Source organism: Ursus americanus, chromosome 28 (genome assembly GCF_024610735.1).
Source record: "Ursus americanus isolate L20-20 chromosome 28, mUrsAme1.1.p, whole genome shotgun sequence".
In the NCBI taxonomy this organism is placed as follows: Eukaryota; Metazoa; Chordata; class Mammalia; order Carnivora; family Ursidae; genus Ursus; species Ursus americanus.
The window spans coordinates 6,404,233-6,428,791 of NC_142154.1; the positions used below are offsets into that span (position 1 = coordinate 6,404,233).

The 24,559-nt window shown below is 57.8% G+C and overlaps 2 protein-coding genes across 4 annotated transcripts in view; one reads left to right on the plus strand and one right to left on the minus strand.

Annotated features, from left to right (window-relative positions):
* Positions 1-1,809: 1,809 nt before the first annotated feature.
* On the plus strand, positions 1,810-17,332 carry HAPLN3 (hyaluronan and proteoglycan link protein 3). Of its 2 annotated transcripts, none has more exons than XM_045813151.2 (5): positions 1,810-1,941; positions 10,196-10,378; positions 13,432-13,815; positions 15,303-15,605; positions 16,400-17,332. In XM_045813151.2, exons 2-5 carry the CDS (start codon positions 10,255-10,257, stop codon positions 16,684-16,686), a joined length of 1,098 nt encoding a protein of 365 aa, XP_045669107.2. In that variant the 5' UTR covers positions 1,810-1,941; positions 10,196-10,254; the 3' UTR covers positions 16,687-17,332. The 2 variants fall into 2 exon arrangements, with proteins under 2 accessions (XP_045669107.2, XP_045669108.1); XM_045813152.2 differs by having other exon boundaries at positions 13,432-13,800.
* A 1,463-nt stretch (positions 17,333-18,795) lies between these two features.
* Positions 18,796-24,559, minus strand: part of ACAN (aggrecan) — a 63,341-nt gene continuing 57,577 nt past the window's right edge. For both annotated transcript variants that reach the window (XM_087856651.1, XM_045813144.2), the window contains 5 exons: positions 22,271-22,429; positions 21,837-21,919; positions 21,043-21,187; positions 20,085-20,267; positions 18,796-19,644 (listed from right to left, as the gene is read on the minus strand). In XM_087856651.1, coding sequence (XP_087712777.1) covers positions 19,568-19,644; positions 20,085-20,267; positions 21,043-21,187; positions 21,837-21,919; positions 22,271-22,429 — 647 coding nt within the window. In that variant the 3' untranslated portion in view covers positions 18,796-19,567. The remainder of the gene's footprint in view (positions 19,645-20,084; positions 20,268-21,042; positions 21,188-21,836; positions 21,920-22,270; positions 22,430-24,559) is intronic.

The following is a 24,559-nucleotide window of genomic DNA, read 5'->3' on the forward strand; positions in this document are numbered from 1 at the left end:
AGAAGCCGCTTTCCCCTGCACCTGTGCTCTGGGATGGCTCCCCCCACCCCCATAATGAACTGCACTCGGGGCCTTGTTAGAACCCAAGGAGTCCCACTTATATGAGGGGAAACAGAGTTTCTCTCCTATCTGTCCGCAATCCCGGTTTGTGGCTTTGAGTGTTTGCTGCGGGCCCGTCTTACCGGCTGTAGTCACAGGTCCCCACCGGGCCCAGGAGCCCTGAGGCCACTCTGGAATGGCCTAAGCCACGCAGGCCCTTCTGCTCATCTCTGTGACCTTGGATGAGTTGGCCATAGTCTTCTGAAAGTCCCCCTCCGGGGAGCCTGGGGTCCTCACTGCTGACCCTCCCCCTGGGCAGCCTCCCCCACTCCCACACGCGTTCACCATCTTCTCCCCAAATTTGCTTTTTTGTTCCTGTCTGGGGAGCCAGTACTGAGTTTCCACCTGCTGGTGCATGAAACTTGGGTTGCTGGAGCAAAGCTGCCCTGCCCTGTGGTCCCTCTCCCTTCCCCTGTGGCTCTCAGCCCTGGAACCCCTCCACCCACCTCTCCCAGGAGTTTGGTCTGTTTCTGGTCTAAATGGGGTGGAGTGATGCGTTCAAGGTCTCAAGTTGGAAAACCTGAGTTCACATCTTGGCTCCAAGCGGCCTTACGCAATTTACTTAAATCTCTCTGGGCCCCAATTCCTTCATCTGTAAAATGGAAATAACAGGACCGGCTCCGTGGCCTTGTGGGGACTAATGGAGAAGAGGCCCGGATGCAAAGCCTGGCTCGTTGGAGGCCTCAACCACGGGTCACGTCATCATCGGAGATGCTTGCAAGAGTTTCCTTGGTAGTACTTGAGTCTTACTTCTCCTTCAGTCCATCTCCACGCGGAGGTCAGTCTCTCCTCTCCATGGAGGAAACTGTACTGGCTCCCTGACGCCTGGCGTTTGCTTCGGCCACAGTGTACCTTCTAGTTCCCTGCAGCTCTTTGTGCTCTGATGTGCTCCTGGCTCTTGTGTAACACACACACACACGTACATATGCACACACATATGCATTCAGGCTTTTTGAAGCGTGTTTAGGAATAGATTCTGCACTCAGTGACCTGTGACCCTTCTCCCGGCCAGGGTTGTAGGACCTCTAGGCTTTTCTGCTGAGGCAAACTGTCCAGCCCAGGACCCCTGTTGACCAGGGTGGACACAAAACACCCTGTCCAAACAAGTCCTGGGAGGTGGTGCCTGCCTGATGGCTGGACAGACAGATGTCAGGATTATAAGGGAGGGCCCTGTTCCTGTTGGAGTACCAGTTAGAAGCCTGGTTGCCCCTGCTGGCTGCTGGGAGCACCCCTCACTTTGCCTTCCCTTCCCCCCAGACCACTGCTTCAAGCCCTTCCTACTAGGGTCAGCATCCTTGTGCCTGACTGAGTTAACAGTCGTTCTGGGAATTTCATGATGGCTAAACTCACGGGCAGGAGGGAGGTCAGCGCCCCCTTACCTTATGCGGGGGTAAACGTACAGAACGTTTACCCTTCCTGCTCCAGAAAGTGGGGGGCAGCCATAGCCCACCTGCAGAGTGGAGAGGGGCTCCCCCCCGTTTAGTCCCACCGTTTTTGGTAAACTAGAGTGCTCTAATGGGACCCTCAATAACGCAGCTCTTCCATCTCCCACTCACCCCTCTCCCAAGATGTGACAGCAGCTCCTGGACATTCATTCCCTTTACGGCGCGGCTAGCATCTCAGAGTTGGAGCCAAGTCGGCAGCAACTCTTCCCTTTGGGCCCAGCCCTTGGAGGGAAAGGGGCGTGTGTTCCTTTAAGGGGCTGGCCCGGCGGGAACGCGGGGGTTTGTCCGCAACCGCTTCCTCTCAGGCGATTCAAGAACCCCCAAATCCGCCCGCTTCCTAGAACCCGGACAGTCTTGGGCTGGAGGCGCTCCAGCCGTCCAAAGCCGCCTGGGGACGGTACGTAGCTCGGGGGTGGCCGGGCTCCTGGCCCTGCGGACCGTGTTCCCCTTCCCCGCTTTGGGTCTCCTGCGGGGCCCCACGTCTCCCAGGGTAGGGTCGGGGAAGTGGGCAGGAGGAGCGCGCTGGGCACTGCGGGGCTGGGGCGGAGCTGGGTTGTGATCGCCCCTGGGGCGCGCCCGGGGCGCGAGTTCGGGGGTGGGGGGAGCAGCGTCCGGGCGCGGGCCCACTTGCGCGGGACCCCTGGGCGCGCCATCGGGAGGCACATCCCCAGCGAAATCCGATGCCGCTGAGACCACCGCCAGGTCCAGCGGCTTTGCCAGCGGGGCCCGCCGGATCCCTGCCCGTCTCGTGCCGTCTGGGTCCTGCAGCCTCCGGCACGGTGCGCGGCAGGCCGCGCTCTGCCCCGCGGCATGTGTCGGGTGCTCTGGGGTCCACGGGAGCCCGGGGGTGGGGGTTGGGGGCAACCCGCGGGGCGGCTGGCGGGCCGACCTGCGCCTCTTGGTCTCTGCCGCCCCCTCGGCGGTCCCACGGAAAGCGCAAAGGATGCCCGGGGGTTTCAGGCCTCCGTTCGGGGGGTTTCTGCCTTAGGCAGCGTGACCAGAGGCGCAGAGGGAGGGCGGCGAGCAGCGCTCTGGGTAGGAGATGGGGTCGCTCAGGGAGGCATTTAGGGCCGGTGGGCGGCCAGGAAGGAAACAGCGCGGGCGCTTGGACCCAGCTCTGTCACCAACTCGCAGGAAGGCCCCAGCAGTCTGTGTGACCCGGCCTGGACCGCCCAGCGCCGGGTGCCCAGCGCGGACCCCCGGGAGAGCCTCTGCTCTCTGCAGCAGGGGGAGGTGATTGAGAAGCGCCCTGGCCTCCTTCCCGCGGCCCTGCGTGGGCCAGCGGGCTGGGAATGCTGATAGGAAACACCTCCAGCTTCCACTTTCCGGGGGCCGCAGGTTTCAAAGGCCCCTGTAAGCCTTGTCTAAGCAGGGGGCACCGAAGTCAAATTTCTCCTCGGGAGCCGGGGCTTGTGGAAACCTGGAGGGCAATGCTGCCCCCTGCTGGTGGAGGGGGAACTCTACTTTCCGCCGCGCAAGTGAGAGCTTGGGGGGGCTCCATCTTCCTTCCATGTAGGCGTTCCCCTTACTCTGCTGTGGGGAGGGGTCCCGAGGAAAGTGGTGCTGGGAAAAGCAAAGGATGGGCGGTCAGGAATTTTCTCTAACCTCTGCCTGTTTACCAAAGATAAAGCTTTGGATACTTCACTCACCTCCGTGCCCTTGGCCTCCGTTTCCCCAGCTGTAAGGAGAAGGCGATGGTGGCTGCTTTCTCTCCTTGGCAGTGAGAGGGGAGAAAGATTCACCGAAATAAGGGGAGGCTGCACTTTTTACAATAGTAATAACCGCTTAGATTTTGTGAGTGCCTGCCCTCTTGCCAGGCAGCTAAGGGCTCTGCAGACGGTCTCTCCCTTCGTTTTTATAGAACTCCTTTCTGGTTAGAATTATTGTGACCCCCATCTTACAGATGAGGAAAGCGGAGCTCAGTGACTTGCCCGCTGATACACTGTTAGTAACTGGGGGAACCCAAACCGAATCCCGGTGGCCTGATTCTAGAATCCGAAATCTGCCACTCTGCTCTTCTGCCAATACATATTAGCACCTGTTTGGGGGAACATCTGCTATGTGTTGGAGCTGGACATAATTCACCTTATATGATCCTCAGCCCTAGAGTGAGGTTCTAGTGTCCATCCTTCCCCCATCCTCCCCAGCCGAGGTCATGGAGGCACAGAGAGGTTGAGTAACTTGATCACGGTCACTCAGGGTGCAGCTGTGTCTTTGCCCAGGCAAAGCTCCAGCTGATTTGGGGGAGCCTCCTACAGCCACCAGGGTAGCCAGGGTCGGGAGCCCAGGCTGTCCATTGCTTGCCTGAGTGGTAGTGGTTAGCATTTGCCGAACATGCAGGGTGGTCATTGTCTTTAACCCCTGAGTTTCCCTATTAGTCTGCTCAGGAGACCAGGAAACTTCTGTTCCGGGAAGTGAAGTCAGCCAGCTGGCAGGTGGCAAGTCTAGCTGGCTGTCTCAGGCTTTGTGGGCTGCACTCCTGTCAGAGAGGGCTGGGAGAGGAGGGCCAGTTTCCACCTGGGTGGGAGCTCCTGGACACAGGGCTGATCTTTCCTTCAGGACTCACTTTGTTTTTCTTGGCACCCCTCCCCTCATTCTCAGGTTGCATGACTGCTGGGGATAGCATCCAGCAAAGAGAGGTGTCACCAGATCACACCTCTCCATTTGTGGGAGGGGTTTGTTGGTTTAAGTAGGGTCCACCCCAAGGTGGGGCTCTAACTCCCGACCCTGAGATCAAGAGCCCCACGCTTCACTGACTGAGCCAGCTGGGCACCCCTCGCAGTAGTGTTAATAAACCGGAGAGTAGACCTAGGTGGGTGTCCAGAGTGGAGAGGGGCCGAAAGTGATGGAGAACTAGGGCTATTTTGGGGTGCCTGGGGGTGGGCTCAGTCGGTTAAGTGTCTGCCTGCAGCTCAGGTCATGATCTCAGGGTCCTGGGATCGAGCCCTGCACCAGGCTCCCTGCTCAGTGTACAGTTTGCTTGTCCCTCTCCTTCCCCCCCTCCACTCGTGCTCTCTAAAAATCTTAAAAAAAAAAAAAAAAAAAAAAGCAAGAACTAGGGCTGCCTTTAGCTGGAAAGGAGAAGCCAGGAGGAGGACATGCCCTGGAGCTAAGGGTGGAAGATTGCCAGAATGGTTCTTTTAGAATGTAAATCAGATTCCGGGCCATCCTCCCCAGAAAGGCCCCCCCCCCAAGGTCTTCCGTTCAGCGCCGCACCCGGTCCTGTGCCTATGGCCCGGACATCATTTCCTGCCTCCCTCCCTCTTCCTCCTCATTGGACTTGAAGCCGTTCCTGCCTTTGCAGTTGCCGTTTCCCCAGAATTCTCAAAGCTCACACCCTCAGTTGGTCTCCTTCTCAGGGAGGTCTTCCAGATCCACCCTGTCTCCGGGGGCACCCCTCCCCTGCTTCAGCCTCTTGCAACATCCTCTCTCACTTGCAACACTTTGACCACATGGATGTCCCATATCCTATTTGCTGTCCGTTTCCCTCCCTGGAATGGGAGCTCTGGCAACTTCTGATTTGCATCCTGCATGGGAACTATGCCTGGCCCGTGGCGGATGCAGGATAAATACTTGCTGAGTGAATGAGGCCACATTCCAGCTCCTTCATCTATTTCCTTTTTTTTTTTTTTTTTTAAGATTTTATTTATTTGACAGAGATAGAGACAGCCAGCAAAAGAGGGAACACAAGCAGGGGGAGTGGGAGAGGAAGAAGCAGGCTTCCAACGGAGGAGCCTGATGTGGGGCTCGATCCCAGAACTCCGGGATCACGCCCTGAGCCGAAGGCAGACACTTAACGACTGAGCCACCTAGGCGCCCCCCTTCATCTATTTTCTGGGTAACCTTAGCCATGCAACTTAGCATTTCTTTTCTTCTTAAAGATTTTAATTATTTTTTGAGAGAGCGAGAGAGCGCGCGCCTGTGCACGCACGTGAGTGGGGGGAGGGGCAGAGGGAGAGAACCTCAAGCAGACTCCCCGCTGAGTGTGGAGTTGGACACAGGGTTCGATCCCGTGACTCGGAAATCACGACCTGAGCTGAAACCGAGGGTTGGCCGTCCCACTGATTGAGCCACCCAGGCACCCCCGCAACTTAGCGTTTCTGAGCCTCATTTTCCTTGTTTGTACAAGGGGGATAAAAATTCTGACGTTGTGAAACCCGCAGACAATGACATTGTGCAAGTGCATGGACAAGCGGAGGGCAGGCCTTCTCTAGGACAGATCCTTATGGGGTTTGGCTGAAGAGTTTACAAGAGAGTCCTGCCGCTGCGGTCTCGGCCATGTGACCTTCGGACGCTGGCTTCATGTCTTTGTGCCTCTGTTTACCTGTGGATTAATTGGGGAGAATAAAATTCTTGCTGACCGGGGTGGGAGGGGTTCTTGGAAGGGTCAGGGGAGCTGCTAGACAGGGAAGCCCTTTAAAACAGAGGTTATGAATGTGTGCTGGGGTCTTGGAGGCTGGGAAGGGGTGCCTAGGAGCTCGCTGGAGGACCCAGAAGGTGCTCCAGCCTTTCCTGGCTCAGTGCATGTTTCTAGAGGATGAATGACCTCATCCACGATTGGTAAGAACAGTGGGGGACTGAGGTCAGTGTATCATGGAATAGCGTTAGGCCAGTGATTTTTCTCAGCGTGCTGACGTACTGGAGCGACTGTAACAGGGTCTCTCACAAGCAAAGAGCAGGCGTTAGCAAGCTGTGGACTGTAAGATAAATGCCGACGGTCCTGCCGAAAAGTACACATATGAATGTCTATGATCCGGTCTGTTGCTGTTGAGTGTGCAAAACTCAGGAACCAGATAGATTTGGATCATGCAGCATCCCTACCTACCAAATTGTCCCACCTCTCAGGATCCAAACTCGCACCATCTCAAGGACACAATGGATTTGCGGAGAGAGGGGTCCCTATATGGCAGCTTCACGCAACGTTTTCGGGTAAGCGTAGCAATCAGAGGATGACACTGCAAAGCCATTAACTTGGAGTTTAAAAAAAAAAAAATTGAAAGAGATGGCTCCACCCTGGGTCAGATTCTTAATTTTGGCAAATGTGGTTTCTCTGGAATCCAAGGCCCCCAAAAACCTACATCTCAAAGGAGGAAGCCCTTGCCCGGGTGGTGAAGGCTGCGAAGGGCTGATAGGGCGTTGGTGCCAAGGTCAGTGGAGAGTTCACGGTGCTGGTGTTTGTTTAGGAGGACTCTGCCTGGTTTTGTGAACACTCTGGGTACAAAGCCGCATAGGTTTTAAGTTATCTGTCCCAGCCTTATTTCCCCTCACCTTATTTAATGCGAAAGTACACATTTTTTTCAGGCACCCAAGTATCACTTTGTGGCAGAAACACCTCCGTTTGATCATCCCAGGGAAGCCCTTTCTCACTGGGGGGCATCGGGGCTGCGAGGAGCTGCTGTGAGGCAGGGCACACGGCAGACGGGGACTGGCCAGCCCTACGCAGCCAGAGGCTGCGGGTGCCCAGGGACACAGTGGGGCCTGTGACAACCAGGTCCGTACCAACAGCCTCTGTCCTCGTTCCTCTTCCTTCCTGGTTCCAGACGTGGGACCTCAAGGAAGGGAAAGGAAACTCTCCTAGGAGGTCCTGCTGTGTGCCAGGCCCTGAGCTGTGTGCTTGGCATGTCACTTCCCTGAATTTGACATGGCCATTCTGGGCTTTAGAGCCAGAGTGGGTTTAGATCCCAGCTCTGCCATGTCCTCGCTGGATGACCTCGGGCCGATGATTTAATCTCTGTGCCTTGGTCTTCCCAGCTGTAAAATGAGGCTACTAAGAGGTTCCACCTGCAGGGCTTGTGTTCAGGAGTCAATGAGCTCGTAAGTGCTCGTTAAACTCAGCCGTTAGTACTTTTGTGCCAATGAGGCCAGTCCAAGTGAGGCTCCCCAGCTGGGTTCACAAAGAGACCCAAACGGGGCGGCTTAAGAACGCTAGGACTTTGTTTCTCTCATGGTACAGTGCAGATGGGGGAGGTCCAGGGCTGGTGGGACATCTGTGAGACTATGGTGACTCCTCTGGTCGCCAGCAGGTGGAGGGAAGGAATCCCAGGAAACGGTATCCCTAACTGTTTTGACCCAAGAGCTGCGTGGGGCGCGTGTTATCGCTGCCATTGTCCAGCACGGAGCCCCAGGGCCCCTCCTCGCTGCAGAGGGAGGCAGAAATTACAGCTTTCTGCTGGCCGGTCATCACCTTTCTAGAACCACGTTAGGGTAGGAGAGAAGTAGAACACTCGGGTGAAACATAGGTCAGGGGATTTTAATGAAGTTCATTCCGCAAGTGAGGAAACCTGGCTGGAATCACACAGCTTGTAAGTAGTGGAGATGGGGTTTGAACCCAGATCCTCCTACCCCCAAACCTGTTAGGTTGCCCAGATTTAAGTCCCTGTGAGGCTTTATGGGGGTCACCTGGGGACGCTTCTTAGCCAAGAAGCGAGACCTCAGAAGGGCAGTGTCCTGCAGTGCTTGGCACAGAGGGCAGCTGTGGGCCTCAGGATCTCCGCAAAGGGGTTTAGGAGGGCAGCGGATTCTGTCGACTTCCTCCATATTTGCTCCTTCCTCTCCAGCAGGGGCTCCTAACGGTTGTGAAAACAAGAAGGTTCCCTGCTCAATCCCACTGCCCTTCCTTACAGATTCCATGCTTTCCTTTTTCTTTTTAAAGTTTGTAAGAGAGAGAGCGCGCGCGCGCACATGAGCGGGGGGGGGGGGTTTGGTAGAGGGAGAAGGAAAAGCAGACCCCCTGCCTAGCAGGAGCCTGATGTGGGGCTTGATTCCAGGACCCCAAGATCACGATCTGAGCCAAAGTCAGACACTTAACCGACTGAGCTCCCCAGGCGCCCCATTTTTTTCTTTTCCCTTCCCTCCCTTCTCCCTCCTTTTGCTGTTCTTTCCCATTCTGGTTTACATACAACAGGCATTCACGGGGCCACAGCCTTACAATCATAGCAAAAGGGCAGTTCTCCTGTTGTTTGTCCATTTTAAATTACACCCTAGGCAGTGTTTCCACGTTGCTGCATGATAATCATAGTCATATTTCCAGACGCCCGCTGTGCCCTGGCCTTTACTGCCCCACTGTCCCCCTTCAACACAGCCCCTGGAAGGGTGTTTCTGAGAGGTTCTTCTGACCCTGTGGCTCCTCTGTTTACAGCCGTCACTGGCACCCCAGGGCCTTCGGGACAAAGGAGAGGGAAAAGCCTGAGCTGGAGACCCAAGGGCATCTAGACGCTGGACCGGCTGACCCCTCTCATGGCCTCTCCCCTGGATCAGCCAGGGTTTCAGCAAGAATTCACCCTGGGTGTTTCCAATAAAGAGGCTCTAATTAGGAAGGAAAGGCTGGCTTCTAGAGTGGGGATGGGAGGCAATGCAGAAGGGAGAAGACAGAAGCAATGGCAGGCTCTCCCCCCAGGCCTGGGGTGGGGGGTGTGGGTGGGAAGGGGAAGAAAGAGTGTTACACAGCCCAGGAGAGCAGGTGCTGGGGAGAGGAGCCAGCAGCAGGGCTGTGGTCACTAGGGGGACGCAGCTTCTCCTTCCCGCCCCCATCCTGTGGGTGCCTCCCGTTGGAAGCCAGAGGCCAGGGCGCCCGGAGAAGCGAGAAGCGTCCCTGGGACCAGAGCAGAGGGAAGCACAGATAGAGAACTTCCAGCACATTCCCAGCCCCCCACATGCTCCCTTTGGCCTCTGGGCCTTTGCATTTGCCGGTCCCCTGCTTGGCCCACCCCAGTGCCCTTTCCACCCGGCTAACCCGTTTTCAGTCTTGTTTCCTGCTCCTTTTCTCTACCCCACCTCTATACTCCCCACACAGCGTCGTGACTCTGCCCCCTCTCTGCATCGAGTTCTTCCAAGGCTGCCGGTCTTTTAAATCCTTAAGGGCTCAGCAAATGGCAATGAGCAGGGCGGGGCAAAGGTGAGGGGGAGGTGAGTGAGGCCTTAGCCTTGGGAGCCAAATACACGAGAGGAGGGGGGGTGTGTGCACCAAAAAAACTCAATCATCGAGGTATAATATTTAAATGCAATATTTAAAAAAACCAAATAAACGCACTCCAGCCCAAGGGCTAGCTGCCTATTTTATTTGTGTGTCCACAGAAACTGGAATGGCCCCCAGAAGTGCTCTAAGCACGGCATTTAACATTTTTTTTGACCTTGACTCAGGATAAATCAATCTGTGAACTCCCCGTCACCCCCGGAGACCTCTTTAGACCTCTCGGGACTGAAACGAAAGCTCAACAATGCAGGCGTCCTCTCACTAAACATGAATACACCCTGAGATTTTCTAGTCTAGTCTAGGCTCTTCCGTGTCATTAAGAAAATGCTGCTCACAATCTTTCAAATCCAAGCGTGCCATCTGAAAACTCGATACCGCCTCCTCACCCTGTGTAATTTTCTCCGAGGACGTCGTGCCTCCTCCTAACCCCTCCCTTGGCTTTGTTGGCTCGCTTCTGGCCCATCTTGCCTGTGGGATGCGGTTCCCCAGAGGGCAGGACCTGGGCTCGCTCCCCTCTGTCTCCTCTGCTGTGAGATCAGGGCCTGCGGGGGGAGGGGGGGTGGTACAGAAGATGCTATGTAATGATCTGTTGAGTGAGTGAGTGGGTGCTGGAACCCAAGGACCCTCGGGCCCCCTGCAGCAGGCTTCTCTCACTGGCTTGTTTTTCTTCTCTTGCCAGCCTGCCCCAGGCTCCCGTCTTACCCCGGACACCCTGGCGCTGCAGCCGTGCCTGGCGCCATGGGCCCGCTGCTGCTGGTCCTGCTGTACCCCCTGCCCTGCGTCTCTGGGCTGCCTTTCTACAACGGCTTCTACTACTCCAACAATCCCAACGGCTGGAACCTGGGCAACGGCCACGGTGAAGGTGGGCGGCCTCCTGGCTCTGGCTCTATGCTCCCCGGGGTGACCAGGACCTCGCCTGGCTCCTGTTCTGATATGCAGGTTCCAGGTCGGGACAGGGGACAGACAGGGCGTGGAGCCAGCAGCCCCTTCCCTACCTGGGCCCTTGCAATGGACTGGGCTCATTTCTGAGATGAGTGCAAGGGATGGTTCAGTTACTCAGTGTTTGCTAGTCCCCCGGGCTTGGAGTGGTCAGAGCCAGAGGCACATAAAGACAATCAGCTGTGCACTTAGGGACACTCCCAGAGCCCTGCCAGTTTTCCAAGATCCAACTGCAGTGGGACCTCCCCGGTGTCCCCAGTGGAAAGGGGGTTTGGGATTAGATAGATGAGTTTGAATCTTAATTTTGCCACTTAGTAGCTGCATGGCTTTGGGCAGGTGACTTGGGGGGGAGGGGCAGAAGGGGAGAGAGAGAGAATCCTAAGCAGGCTCCATGCTCAGCATCGAGCCCGACTCAGGCTGGATCTCACGACCCTGAGATCATGACCTCAGCCGAAATCAGGAGTCGGATGCTTAACCGACTGAGCCACCCAGGCGCCTCTGGGCAGGTGACTTTGTAGTTGGCAGTTGTGCACCCACTATGCGTCAGGCATGCTTCTAGGTGCCTTCCGTACGTTGTCTCATACGATCCTCGCAAAAGCCCTGGCACACAAGCAAGGTTCCCAACCAGCACAATGAGGGCACCCACCAGGCCACGCTGGTGGCGGCCACCCCCGCAGCCCCGAAAGCAGATACTATGGATTATTTCAGTTCATGGATGAGGAACCCGAAGCTTGGAGTTGAGCCAGCCTCCCAGGGCGCACAGATCGTAAGCACCTGTGCCAAGATTTGTTTGTGGCCGGACTGAGAACGCAGCCCACCTGGCCATGATGCGAGCCTCCCTCAGGCTCTCGGGGAGAAGGTGTTCCTTGCCTCTCCCGGTGTCCCATGGCTACTGATGGACCTGAGTCGCTCCCATCTGCCTCTGGGTCACATTTCCCTCGGCCCCCTCACTAAGAAGATACGTGTGACTGCAATCCTTAATTTAGTCCTCTTTCTCTGCCATAGAAGGCAACTTTCTATGGGCCAGGGATTAGGACCTGGCTCTCTCGGGGCGCCCTTATTTGGCCTCCCACCTTCCTTTCCCCCCAGAATTTGTTTTGTTAGACACTCACGACTTCAACGAGTTTCACGGAAACTTAAAGACTTAAACTTTCTACCCATAGTTTCACCACTTTCCCTTCAGTCCCTGAATACGTGCGAGCAAAATCACAAATGATCCCCCCCACCTGGGGGAACCGTTGCCAACATGTCAGGTGGGGCCCTCTAGCCTTTGATAGAGGGGGCTCTCCCTGTCACTTCACAGAATACAGTTTTTCCAAGGTCACTGAGTGGGTATCTAGCTGCCAGGTTCTTTTACTCGTCTGTATAGTGTTGGTCATACGGAGGTGTTAGGATTTAGCCCAATATTCTCATTGTCTTCGGGGTAAAGCTTCGAACACGGCTTTACGAACGAGCATCGGGGGAAAACAAAGGACGTCGTAGCCGCTCCATGATAGGCCTGCCTCACGTCTGTTGAGCTTTTTCCAGACGCCCCACCTTACCTGATTTGAGCCGCAGCACAGCCCACTGTGGCTACCGATGGGACCCCATTCTACAAATAAGGAAAGTGGTTTGGAGAGTCAGCCGATTTCTCTAGACTCGACTAGACTTGCGGAAAGTTGGAGCCAAGATTCCAGCTTCTCTGACTCCAGGCCTGTGGTCCCAAACCTCTGTGCCTACTGCCTGTCCGGAACAGCCTTCTCCAACTTCAGTGACCGGCAACGTCACCTGGAAAGCCGTTCAAACACTGATCACGGGGCTTTACCCCCAGAGTTTTTGATTCAGGGGGTCTGGGGTGGGGCCTGGGAGTTTGCATTTCTGACAAGTTCCCAGTGCTGCTGCTGCTGCTGGCTCAGGGACCCCCGTTTGAGAACCACGGCACCAGAGCACCTGGCTTTTTCAGCATGGAGCCCCAGCAGGGAGCCTCCTGTTTGCTGCTTACCCCGGAGAACGACTGTCCTCCCCTACCCTGTGTCCCTCCAAGGGTCTAAGTCCGGGCCCAAGAGCATGAGGTAGTAAGACCTATGTCGGGGGTCTCAAGTTACAGATGAGCCAGCCTTAGCCATACCTGGTTCTTGGTGCCACTGTGGGGGGCTCTGTGTTTATTTGTACCCAGGAGCCCTGCGTGTACATAGTCTCGTGTAGAAGTCCTCACCTCATCTCACCTGCGTTGCTAGGTATTTGGGGAGCATCAGGGGGAACGGTTGGACAGAAAGGGCAAGCTGTGCTCTCCCGTGGCCAGCGTGGTAGGGAAGGACCCTCGGGGAGAGCTGAGTCCTAGCCCGCCACCTGCTAAGCGAGAAGCCTGCCACATCAGGTCGCTTCTTACGCACAACAAACTGAATGGCTTAAGACAACAGCCTTTTTGGTGTTTTTTGGTTTTGTTTTGTTTGTTTGTTTTGTTGTTTGAATTGTGATTCCACGGGTCAGCATTCTGGGGCTGCCTTCCATGTCCTTGGTCCTGGCTGTGCTCACTCAGTTGATGGTGCCTGCGGCCGGTAGGACGGGTCAGCTGGGGGCTGGTTGGCCCAGGATGGCCCCAGCTGCGAGGGCTTGTCTCTGGTCCCTGTGGGCTCTCCTTCTCCAGCATGTGAGCCCAGGCTCGTTGTCGTGGGGGCTGGCAAGGTTCCGGGAAAGAGTGGACCCAGACTCTGAGCAGGCACAGGGGAAGAGTCACTTCTGTCATGTTCATTTGGTCAAAGCAAGTGGCAGGGCCAGCATGGATTCAAGGGGGAGGGGAAATAGTGTCCCTTCTGGATAGGAGATGCAAGGTCATGGTGCAGAGCGTGTGGATACAGACAGGGGTGCAGCATATGGCCGTTCTTGCAATGGGTAACTTCCGAGCCTGGCGGGGGCTGGGGATGAGCTGGGGGTGGCCCTTGCAGGGGCACAGATGCGCTGGAACACATCCCCATCAGCATCCTACCTCTCTCCCAGGCATTTTCAATGGGGTGAAGCTGGTGGTAGAGACGCCCGAGGAGACCCTGTTCTCCCACCGAGGGGCCAACGCAACCCTGCCCTGCCGCTACCACTACGAGCCGGCCCTGCTGTCCCCGAGGCCCGTGCGCGTCAAATGGTGGAAGCTGTCGGAGAATGGGGCCCCGGAGCAGGACGTGCTGGTGGCCATTGGGCCGAGGCACCGCTCCTTTGGAGACTACCGGGGCCGGGTGCGCCTGCGGCGGGACGGGGAGCGCCAAGTGTCGCTGCAGATCCGCGGCTTGAGGCTGGAGGACTCCGGGCGTTACCGCTGTGAGGTCATTGATGGGCTGGAGGACGAGAGCGGCCTGGTGGAGCTGGAGCTGCGGGGTGAGGCCCCAAGAGGTGGGGGCATGTGGGGGCCTGGGCCACGGGGAGAGAGGGCCCCGAGAAACTTTCTAGAACTCTGTGCTTTCGACAGCCATGCAGTCCTCAAAACCACCCCACGGGGAAACTACTGCTCTCATCGCCCCATTTTACAGATGTGGAAACAGAGGCACAGGAAGGTCAAGTAACTTCCTAAGGTCACACTGCCCATAGATGGCAGAGTAGGAGTTTGACCCCAGGTAGTCGGGCTCCAGGACGCACTACTCCCTCTGGCTCACACCTTGTTCAGAGCGAGGAAAACAGGAGCTGAGACTCCAGCGGAGTCGGCGGCAGCACAAACCAAGTGTGCGTGGGAGGAGTGGTGGGCACCGGGGCACGTGGCTGAGCCGTCGTCCTGGCCCAAAGGAGTGCCCTGCTCAGGCCCAGAAGCAGACCCCACGCAGCCAGGTTTTCTGATTTGACAAGAGAAGCATATACTTTTATGTGAAATCTCTGGATTTTTCTGTAAAAATCTTCTAATGAAAAAAACAACAACAGTCAACTCAGTGTTGTCTAAACCACCAGGGCCTGCGCTCCAGACCTTGTGTGTGGGCTCCCGGGGGCAATCGCTAGGGGCTGTTACCTCCTCTGTCTCTAGGACGGGCTGTGTGTCCTCATACCTCCCCTACCTGCGAGGGAGGCAGCTGGGATGTGTAGAGAGGACCATGTCCTGGCTCCATACCCACCCCAGCTGGGCTGCCCGGGGTAGACGCCTCATCCCCTTGGAGCTCCCGTCCCCTGCAGTGTGAAATGAGGGCCTCGTCTGCCTCCTTGTGAGGAGATGAGGATAAAAGGCAAGTCAGGGACCTTTATCATCAGCATCCACCTGTCTAGTCCAGATGGCGGCCAGAGGGGTCACAGTCCTCATCCCTGATGTTGAGTATGACGGGAATGGGAGGGTGCCTGTGTGGTCAGGTGAGAGCCCTCTATCAGGTCACACAGATGGCTCTCTGTGTCCTCACGTGGTGGAAGGAGTGAGCGACCTCTGTGGGAGACGCTAATCTCATTCACAAGAGTGCCACCCTCGCGACCTAAGTACCTCCTAAAAGCCCCACCTCCACAGACCATCACATTAGTTCAACACCAGTTAGGGGGGCACACTGAGACCACGGCACTGGGTTCTTGCAACAGCCCTGTGAATTCGGGGGTGTTCCCATTCTGTAGTTGGGGACATTAATTGGGTGATTCATTCATGACCTTAACATGGTTTCTGAGTGCTGCTGTGTGCCAGCCTCGTCCCAGGAGGGTGGTGGAGAGCAGACATAGACTCTGCTTCGGACCCGGACAGGAGATGACAGGTTTGCTTCTGTGAGGGACTGTGTGTGTGTGTGTGTGTGTGTGTGTGTGTGTGTGTGTGTGTGTGTTGGGGGGAGTATCCTTCCCAGTGGCGTGGGGGGCAGGGACTGGGGTCTCCAGCCCGCTGGGCCCCTGCCGCCCCTTCAGCCCCCTCCTTCCTCCCTCCCCAGGTGTGGTCTTTCCCTACCAGCACCCCCGCGGGCGCTACCAGCTCAACTTCCACGAGGCGCAGCGGGCGTGTGTGGAGCAGGATGCGGTGGTGGCCTCCTTCGAGCAGTTGTTCCGGGCCTGGGAGGAGGGCCTGGACTGGTGCAATGCCGGCTGGCTGCAGGACGCCTCGGTGCAGTACCCCATCACGCGGGTCCGGCAGCCCTGCGGGGGCCTGGGCCTGGCGCCTGGCGTGCGCAGCTACGGCCCGCGTCACCACCGCCTGCACCGCTATGATGCGTTCTGCTTCGCTCCCGCCCTCAGGGGTGAGTGCGCCGGCCCAGCGCGGGCCCGGGGGTGGGAGGCAGCTTTAGGACCCCTCTGCCTGCCCTGCCGACACCTTTACGGGGAGGTTTGGAGTGCCTGCAGGGGTGGAAGCCACGTCTGGCTGAGTTTTGAGTGTTTTGCTGCGCTTCAGACATTCTTTGAGAGCCTACTGTGTGCTGGGGCCAGCACTAGGTTCTGGGCATCAGAGACCAATAAAGCATGGTCTGTCCTCACAACGGGGATCATTTCACGCGAAGGTAAATAAAGACAGTAATTGGTTCATTGTCTCATCCCAAACGTTCAGGAAAGTATCCTGGCACATAGTAGGTACTCAGTAACAGATTTTTTTTAAAGATTTTATTTTTAAGTCATCTCTACATGCAACATGGGGCTCGAGCTCACAACCCCGAGGTCAAGAGTTGCACGCTCCACTGACTGAGCCAGCCAGGTGCTCCGGGACTCAGTAAATGATGGGGTGGGCAAGAGACTCTGGTGCGGCCTAGGTGGGGTGCCCACCCAGGGTGCAGTTAGGGAAGGGGGAGGTGGAGTACAGACATGATGGGAGGGACCCTGGCCCTCTGGCAGTGGGATGGAACCCTCAGAGAGGGGGTCAGAACTGGGGAGGGACCTCGCCAAGGATGCATGGCAAGTGCCCGCAGCCCGGTGGCTCCCTGGGCTCATCATTGCCAGGTCTGCTAGGTGAGGTCCGATGGGCTGCCGTTTCTGCAGGCCGCACTGTCCCCTCTGGGTGCCCGCCTCCGCTGCCCAGCCCTCACAGCCCGCTTTCCCACAGGGCAGGTGTACTACCTGGAGCACCCGGAGAAGCTGACGTTGGCGGAGGCGGAGGAGGCCTGCCGGGAAGACGGCGCCCACATTGCCAAGGTGGGCCAGCTCTTCGCTGCCTGGAAGTTCCGTGGCCTGGACCGCTGCGATGCTGGCTGGCTGGCGGATGGCAGTGTCCGCTACCCTGTGGTCCACCCGCGTCCCAACTGTGGGCTCCTGGAGCCTGGTGTCCGAAGCTTCGGCTTCCCAGACCCGCAGGGCCGGGAGTATGGCGTGTATTGCTACCGTCTGCGTTAGTCCCCCGGAGTGCACTCGCCACCAGCCCGCCCCCTCCCCTCTCGCACTGTATTTATTGAATGGTTCATGTTCCCTTGCGGGTTGGGGCAATTTTTGTATTGTTTTTATACTTCTCACGTTAAATTTTTTTTTAATTACTTTTTTTGGGGGGGGTAAACCCAACATTCCAAATCCTCCCTTTGTTCAGGTGGACACCCCAAGACTCCCCCCTTTTGGGAATCCCTCTTCCCTTCTCCTCTAGGCCATTGGAGGTTCGGGGGCTGACAAGGGCTCTACCATCTCTGAACGCAGCCCCTCTCCCTGCCCCAGGGAGGCTGGTGCCCAGAGCGAATAGTGACGCCTGGTGGCTACAGCTCCCCCTTGGCCTGGGGCAGGGGGAGGGTATCCCGGGGGCCCTGGAGCTGGGCGTTGTGGTCTCCTGCCTCCTCTTCCTCCTCGGAGAAGCTGCTGGCCCACAGTGCAGCTGAGGAGCTGGGGCTGGAAGCAGGTCCCTAGGCTTCTGTGTGAAGTCCCAGGAAAGGGAGAAACTTCTCTCCCTGTTTTTTCCTTCTCTCTCCAAAGAGTCTGTATTTTGTTCTCCTTTGTCCCTGCTCAGGGAGCGGCCCTCAGGTGTGTGTACTTTCTTTGGACAATAAATGGTGCTGTGACCCCCCGTCCCTGTGTCTGGCTCTCTGCCTCGTTCAGTCCGGGCCCAGCTCCCTTTCCAGGGAGAGTGGGGGCAGTTCTATTTCCGGGGGCTCCGTGGGCTGCACCTTCAGGCCCCCCGTGGTTCTGGCTGCCTGCCCTGTGGCGCCCCTGCCTCGGGTGCTGGCCTAGTCGCTGGAGGCTCCAGCCTGCTTTCCCACCATCTCCCCTCCCAGGCTGTGTGTCAGCTCAGGCCCGGAAGAGAAGGAGGTGCCTCTCAGGACACACCCCAAGATCTCAGAGACCAGCCCTCTCCATGTCTCACCCTCTGCCCCTGCCCCGACCCCAGCTTCAGGAAAGCAGGCCTGCCTCTGCTCAGGCACACTTCTGCCACTCACACTGCTACGGAGTCCGTTCTTCACGTCTCAAAGTGTGACCAGGCAGCACCCCGGCAAATTATTAGAATGGCCAATTTCTGAGCCCCACCCCAGACCGTCCATAGGAGAAGCTCTGGTGCTGTCACAAACCCTCTTGAGTCTGATGCAGGCTCAAGTCTGAAGACCACAGACGTCGCTGTACTCCCAACTAATCAGTTGATCAATTAATGACATAATTATTGAGTCTCTTCTATGTGACCATCACTGCACCCTCTCTACTTTTGTCCACTCATTTCCAGACTCGTAGGTCGTCTGGACACATCTCTATATTCACCGACAAATACTGTACCGCACATATACACACCTGAAAAGATAGCGGCAGGCTCACAGCACGCACGAGCCGCGCCCAGACACAGTCGCAGACACAGATGTGAGGGCCCACGGGGCCACTGTGATGAGCAGAGGTGGCACGCACCTGGCCTCTGAAGGAACAGGCTGGTGGGGGGCTGCCCCTAGTATGCACGCTCGGGTTCCACTCGGTCTTTCGAGGGAGTCCATAAGCAATCAAAATTGTTTCCGTTGATATCCTATAGCCTCCTCGAGGGCAGGATGCCCAGCCCTTTTTGCTAGTGGCCAGCGAACTAGCTAGCCGCAAATACGTGTAAGCAAGATTCACTGTTCCCAGGCTGCCTGCAACTGTTTTGTTCCCTCTTATAAGCCCTGATGTGTCCCTGCTCTTGACTCTACCAAGCGCCTCCGATGGGAGCAGCGTGCGAGCAAAGAACCAAACCGTGCAAAGTTACCAGATGCCTCGTTTGAGTTGTAAATGCAAACACCACACCCATCGGCCCTCACACACACACACACACACACACAGTCCACCAAACGCACAGGTACCCTCACAAAAATAGAGTACAACAGGTGTGACTGTTCCAGGCTTTGTGAACAGACAAGATTCACCCAATTTGGGGTCATTTGATCGAAACATGTCCCAACTGGCCCATTCTGAAGAGCCCCTTCGGTAGACCTCTTTAAATTAAAAAAAGGGAAAAGAAAAGAAAGAGATCTCTTCCAATGTCTTTATTATTATAATTATCATAATCTTCAGTTTTCAAAAATATAAATAGGTGCACGGAACTCTGGTGCCTGCACGGTCCCGGGGGTGTGGGGGGAGGGGGAGGGGTGGGGCCGCACCCCCGCTGGGCAGGAAGTGACCCTCCCCCAGCCCTGCCGGGATGGACACCTGCTAGGGTGGCAGACCCGGGTGAGCGGATGCTGGAAGAGGGACCCTGGGAGGGAACCCGACCCCCCATGCAGCGGAAGATCCCTCGACGGCTCTCTCCTGCCCCCTCACCCTCGGTGGAGACCCCCCTTCTCCCAGAGGCTTCTCCCCCCACACAGATGGTGCAGCCCTCCTGGCCTCTCGTCCAATACATTCAGTTGCGGCCGGTCCCAGCTCTTCGCGTCCCTTCCTCCCTCCTCCCTAGCTCTCCCTGGAGGTGAAAAAACCAAGGATTGCACTGCTCTTGGATAAAGTCAGGAAACAAAAAATAATCTTCTTTATTTAACTTAACCCCTCCCCTTCTCCCCCTGTCCCTGCACTGGTCCCTGGAAAAGGCACAACGGGAGATTGAAGAAATTCTCTGAACTCAGTCCACGGGTTACAATACGTTTGCTTTGCTTTGGCATTGGGGGGGAAATCAGATGCAGTTTTGGCGATTGGGGGGGTTGGGGGGGCAGGTGCATACACAATGTGGGATTTGTTTTTTTCCTTCTTTAATGGAATTCCTTATATGACAGAAAGCGACAAGAAGAGGACACCATCCGCATGGGCTGTCAGCCTGGCGAGGCTCCTGGGCTCAGCGTCCTGGAAGCATCTCTCAGTGGGCTGTGCTGGGCCGGCTCCTCCGGGGGCCCCGCGGGCTCCGCTTCTGCAGTCTGCGCTTGTACGTGGAGGCTGCGGTGAAAGGGAGACCGGAAATCTGGACTGCTCGCTCGAAAGCTGGGGCAGCCAAGCCTCTCCCTACTTGCCCCTCTACCGCTGGCCCCCCTCCCTGCAGAAACGACGGGCTGAAGGAGGCAGCCTGAGGCTTTACCCGCTTTCTGGTTTTGATTTTTCTGGGCACCCACTGGGGCTAAGAGGCTTTGAGGTGGTCTTGAAAAGGAAAGCAGACCACCTGCTTGTTCCTTCGTCCTCTCAGTGAAAGCGAGAGCGAGCCCTCACTGAGGGCAGGGGGAGTGAGTGTGACCGCGCCCCTGGAGTGTGCAGACAGCTGGTGCTCAGGAACCCCAGGAGAGGGCCAGCCACCGCCAGGGCTCTGGGAGCAGGAAGGAGGGCCTGCTGGCGGGATTTGGCACTGGGCCCAGCCGGGGGGGGGGGGGGGGGAGGTTGCTCACGGTCTGTGCAGGTGATCCGAGGCTCCTCCCAGTGCCCACTGGGCTGGCACCGGATGGTGGGCACGTGGCGCTGGACAAAGCCTTCTGTGCACTGGTACCGCACCAGCGAGTTGATCTCGTACCGGTCCTTCTTCTGCCCGAAAGTCCTGGCGTGTTCTACCACGGGGGGGTCTCCGCAGGCCACTGAGGGGCAAACACCCTTGAGAAAGGGCCCTCGGAGGGTTTCCCGTGATGACCCATGCTTGTGATGAGCTGGTGTGGCCCCCTCTGGCCGTGGGGAGACAGCCCAGAGCCCAAGGAAGGGGCGCCGAGCCTGGACACCCGCTGCGAGCCCTGGCTGCTGGCAAAGGGGCATTTTTACGCTGTGCTAAGCATCTGGAAACCACTGGTTCTAACATCTGGATTCCTATGTGATTTAGAGCAGCAGGGCGGGAATAAAAGGAGGGTCTTGAGGGGATGAGGGAAAGACAACAGGGAGGGAGAGGGTGGGAAAAGGGACGAGAGCCAGAGATGGTCTGTGATTTCTGGGACAGAAAGGAGGTGCGGGCGGGCACAGGAACAGGAGGCACGTGTTCGACCAGCACCTCTGTGTCTACAGACTCTAAGCAGAAGATCAGGCTCTGACAACTGACACCCTTGGGGACCCCAAAGAGAGCGGGGCTCCACACCCAGGACAGTCCTTGTGAGTGACTTTCTGTGCAGGTGCCCAGGGGGCTGCATGTGTAGGGGCCGGTCTGTCCTCTAGCCTGGGACCCTCACTCTCCCTAGGAGTGGGCCTGCTCTTGCCATTGGCCCTGGGATGCGGGCGGGGGAGAGCACCTCCCCCAGCGCCAGTCTGCCTGCTGGGAGGGTGAGGGGACATCAGCAGCCAGGAGACCAGGAGACGCCTCCCAGGTCCCACAGCAGGAGCCTCACGTCCTGACTCCATCCAAGCGGGCCCCTCCGGGCAGCTGCTCACCTGTGCCCTTTTTACACGTGAAGGGCAGGTAGTAATTGCAGGGCACGTCGTTCCACTCTCCCTTCTCGTGCCAGATCATCACCACGCAGTCCTCTCCGCTCACGAAGAAGTTGTCGGGCTGGTTTGGGCGCCAGTTCTCAAATTGCTGGGGGTGGGGGGTGGGGCAAGGGTGAGGCTGAGGCAGGAGCTTGGCCTGACCCCGCCTTCTTCTCCCTCCCCGATGAGGGGCCCATGGCACTCCTCTTCCATTGGGCCAGTAGGTGGGGGGGGGGGGGGGCTCACAGGCCACCTCGCTTGGGTAGGACTGGGCGGTAGAGAAATGGCTCCCAAGTCCAGACTGTCTCTCTAGGCTTCTCCCTCAGGCCTGGCTCTGGGACAGCGTCCCCTTCCCCGACCCACGACCCTGTTCCCATCCACCTCTTCCAGGAAGCCTTCCCTGACTTCCTCTGCTGACCTGCAGCATTTACTATGTGTACTGTCCCTTGGCATCTATGTTGCTTTCTGTCGGCCTGCCTCCTTGAGTAGACCGAGTCCTCTGTGGGAAAGGAAGCCCTCGAAAGCCTCCATGTACCCCTTCTGATGGTGTGCCTGCATTCCGTCCTTGTCTTCCTCACCCCCGTCTTCATGAGAGTGTTCACTTGACCCACCCGACCTTTGCAGAGAGCACCGGAGACCCAGTCCCTGCCCCCAGGGCTCCCAGCCCAGCAGCTGCTCAGTGGGTGTACGAGGTCCCGGGATCTCTATTGCCCTCCTCTGGGCCGCCACCTCTCCCCGGTGCCCCCGGCAGAACTCACCAAGGAGTGTCCATCTGACCAGCGGAAGTCTCCTTCGATGGTCCTGTCATTCAGGCCTATCCACTGGTAGTCTTGGGCGTTGTCTAGAGAGAGGCGTGGAGGGTGTGGCTGTTAGAACTTGAGCTCGCAGAGCCGAGGGGGTGGGGGCGTGGCAGGGGGTGGGCGGGCTCCTAGGAACATGCCACCTGCTTCTCTGGCCCTGACAAGGGTCTCAGCACAAGCACGTGCGGAGTGCACTTGGGACCACCACCTGAGCTGGAGTGGAGCGGCGAGAGCCCCAGGGTTAGTCTGGGGCATCAGGGCGCAGCCCCAGCGGTGGAAACCCCCTTCCCCCCACCCCCCACCCTGCAGCCTCTCTGGGTCCAAGTCTGCGGACTCCTGGTGAGTGAGGCCCCGAGCCCCCCCCCCGAGCCCCCCGCCCCCCCCCCACTCACTGTTGACGAACTCCTGCTCCTCGGGCGTGACGATGCTGCTCAGATGTGCCTGCTGTGCCCGGCACCTGCTCTCGGCATCCACCCAGCTCTCACGCTCGGGGAAGTAGCGGTAACAGTGGCCCTGGAACTTGGTCCAGCCCTCCTCACACAGCTCCTGGTCTGCAACACAGGTCAGGGGCGTGAAGACGGAGGCCCCGAGGCCGCCTGGGGGTGTCCGGTGTGGCCAGTCTCATGCCAGCGGCCTACGTTCACCCCGACTTCCATGTCCGTCCGTGAAAGAAGGGGCCCCTTTAGACGAGGCTCAAGGTGGGAGCCGGGAAGGCCTGGTCCTGGAGCCCCCGAGGCTCTGGGCATGTTCCCATCCTTTCTTTCCGTGATGTGCCCCCCCCCAAGCTTTTCTCTTGTTGTTACCTGCTCTGGGGGGTGTTGAGGTTAAGATGGGGAGAGAGGGACGGAGCTGTGGGAAGCGTGTTCTCCTGTTGTTACCTGCTCTGGGGGGTGTTGAGGTTAAGGTGGGGAGGGAGGGAGGGAGCTGTGGGAAGCGTGTGATGGGGCAGCAGCAGGGAACGCTGGGGGCATGAGATGGCACTTCGGGTGGGCACAGAGGAGCAGGAGTCGGTCTGCTCTGGGTCTACGGAAGGCTCAGGGCTCTACATCTGTCCATCTGAGCTGGCTCTGGCTGGGCATGGGATACCGGACTCTTGGAGGACGAGGTAGCCAATGGGGGGACCATGATCCAGAGGCCTCGGCTGTTTATATAATTTCTCGGTGGCAGAGGAGAAGAGGGAGGGGCGTCTCTCCTCACAAACCGATATGGGTTAGGGGTTCTGAGTTGGGAGAAGGGGCCGCTTTGGAGCTCTTGGAGCAGCCCGGAGGGACCGACAGAAGCAGGGGCGGGAGCTGGCCCCTTCAGGCTTGGGAGAGGCATTATGAATGCGTCTTCCCATCTCTGCCTTCAGTGACCTCAGGATGGTAGCTGTGAATTCCTCAGCGATCGCAGACGCTACCCATCAGGGCTCCCTCTTCCCCTCCAGGAGCCGGTTGTCAACCGCCAGCCAGCACGCCATGGACAGAGAGAATTCCAAGACCCTCTCTTCCTCCCTCCCCTGCGGCCTCCCCGGTGAAGGGCTGCCCCTCAGGCCTGTGGGTCCTGTGAGTGCAGGGCTGTGAACCCCTCGGGCTGTATGGAGCCTCCCTTACTGGGTGCGACCCACAGTCTGGCTGACCCAGGAAGGGAGGACCCGTACCTGACGGGGCGGAGGCTTAGGCTGAAGGGGCGGATGCTGGGCAGGGTTGGAAGAGAGACACTCGGGGAAGGCAGAGACAGAGGACACGCAGAAGCCAGCAGCCTGCGGAGAAGAGGACGAGCAGCAGGAGGGCTGAGGAGGAGGTTGCTGGCCCCTGCAGCTGATGCCTCCTCCAAGGAGCGAGGCAAGGGTCTGGAAAGAAGGCGGCAAGGCCTCAGAGGTAGCTTAGCACCTGAGGAGGCCAGAGACATCATTCCAGGGCTGACAGTGCTGAGGGCTGAGCTGAGCAGGCAAACCTGGAGGGTGGGGGGGGGGGGTCGTGTAGCAGCTCTGGGAGCAGCCAGGACATGCAGGATGGAGGCTCTGGGGAAGCAGGAACAGAATTCCAGCAAGGTGGGAAGCTGCAGTGGCCCAGAGCCAAGCCGTGGAGCACCTGCCGGACGGAAATGGGAGAAAAGGAGCCTCGCTTTGCTTAGCTGGGAGACCTGGCCCAGCACCTGGCTGCGCTGTGCCAGTACCATCTCTGCACCCCGCCAGAGCACAGAGTCCGGTGAGGGGCCCTGCCTCCACACTGGCAGAGCACCCCCTTTCCTAGTCTGACATCCAAGAGCTGTCATCTGTGCGGATGTTCCAGACATTTCTCCCTTGTGGCAAACATTTTGGCAGCCTGGGGAAAGAATCCTATAACCCTCCGTTCTCCCCCCAGCCAAGACCCCATCCCCAATTTCTTGGTGTCTCAGGGTAGAGGTGGAGGGTGGGAGGCTGCAGGGAAGGAAGAGGGTCCAGGCCTTTTCTCCCAGAAGTCTTAAGTTCCTCCACCAGTCTGTAATCTTGGCGGTGCCTCGAAGGAACATGCAATCCCAAACTACCTCCCCACCCTGCTTAGGACCAAAGGGAGACTTCCCAGGAGTTTCATCTGCTTCCTGGAGGTTTCTGGGATATCTAACTTGAGAGATCATAGAAAATGGTTTTGAACCCCTGCATGCTTCTAGGTCTGCGTGGGTTATTGCTACTAGTAAGTACAAGTCCCTTCTCCCCCTTT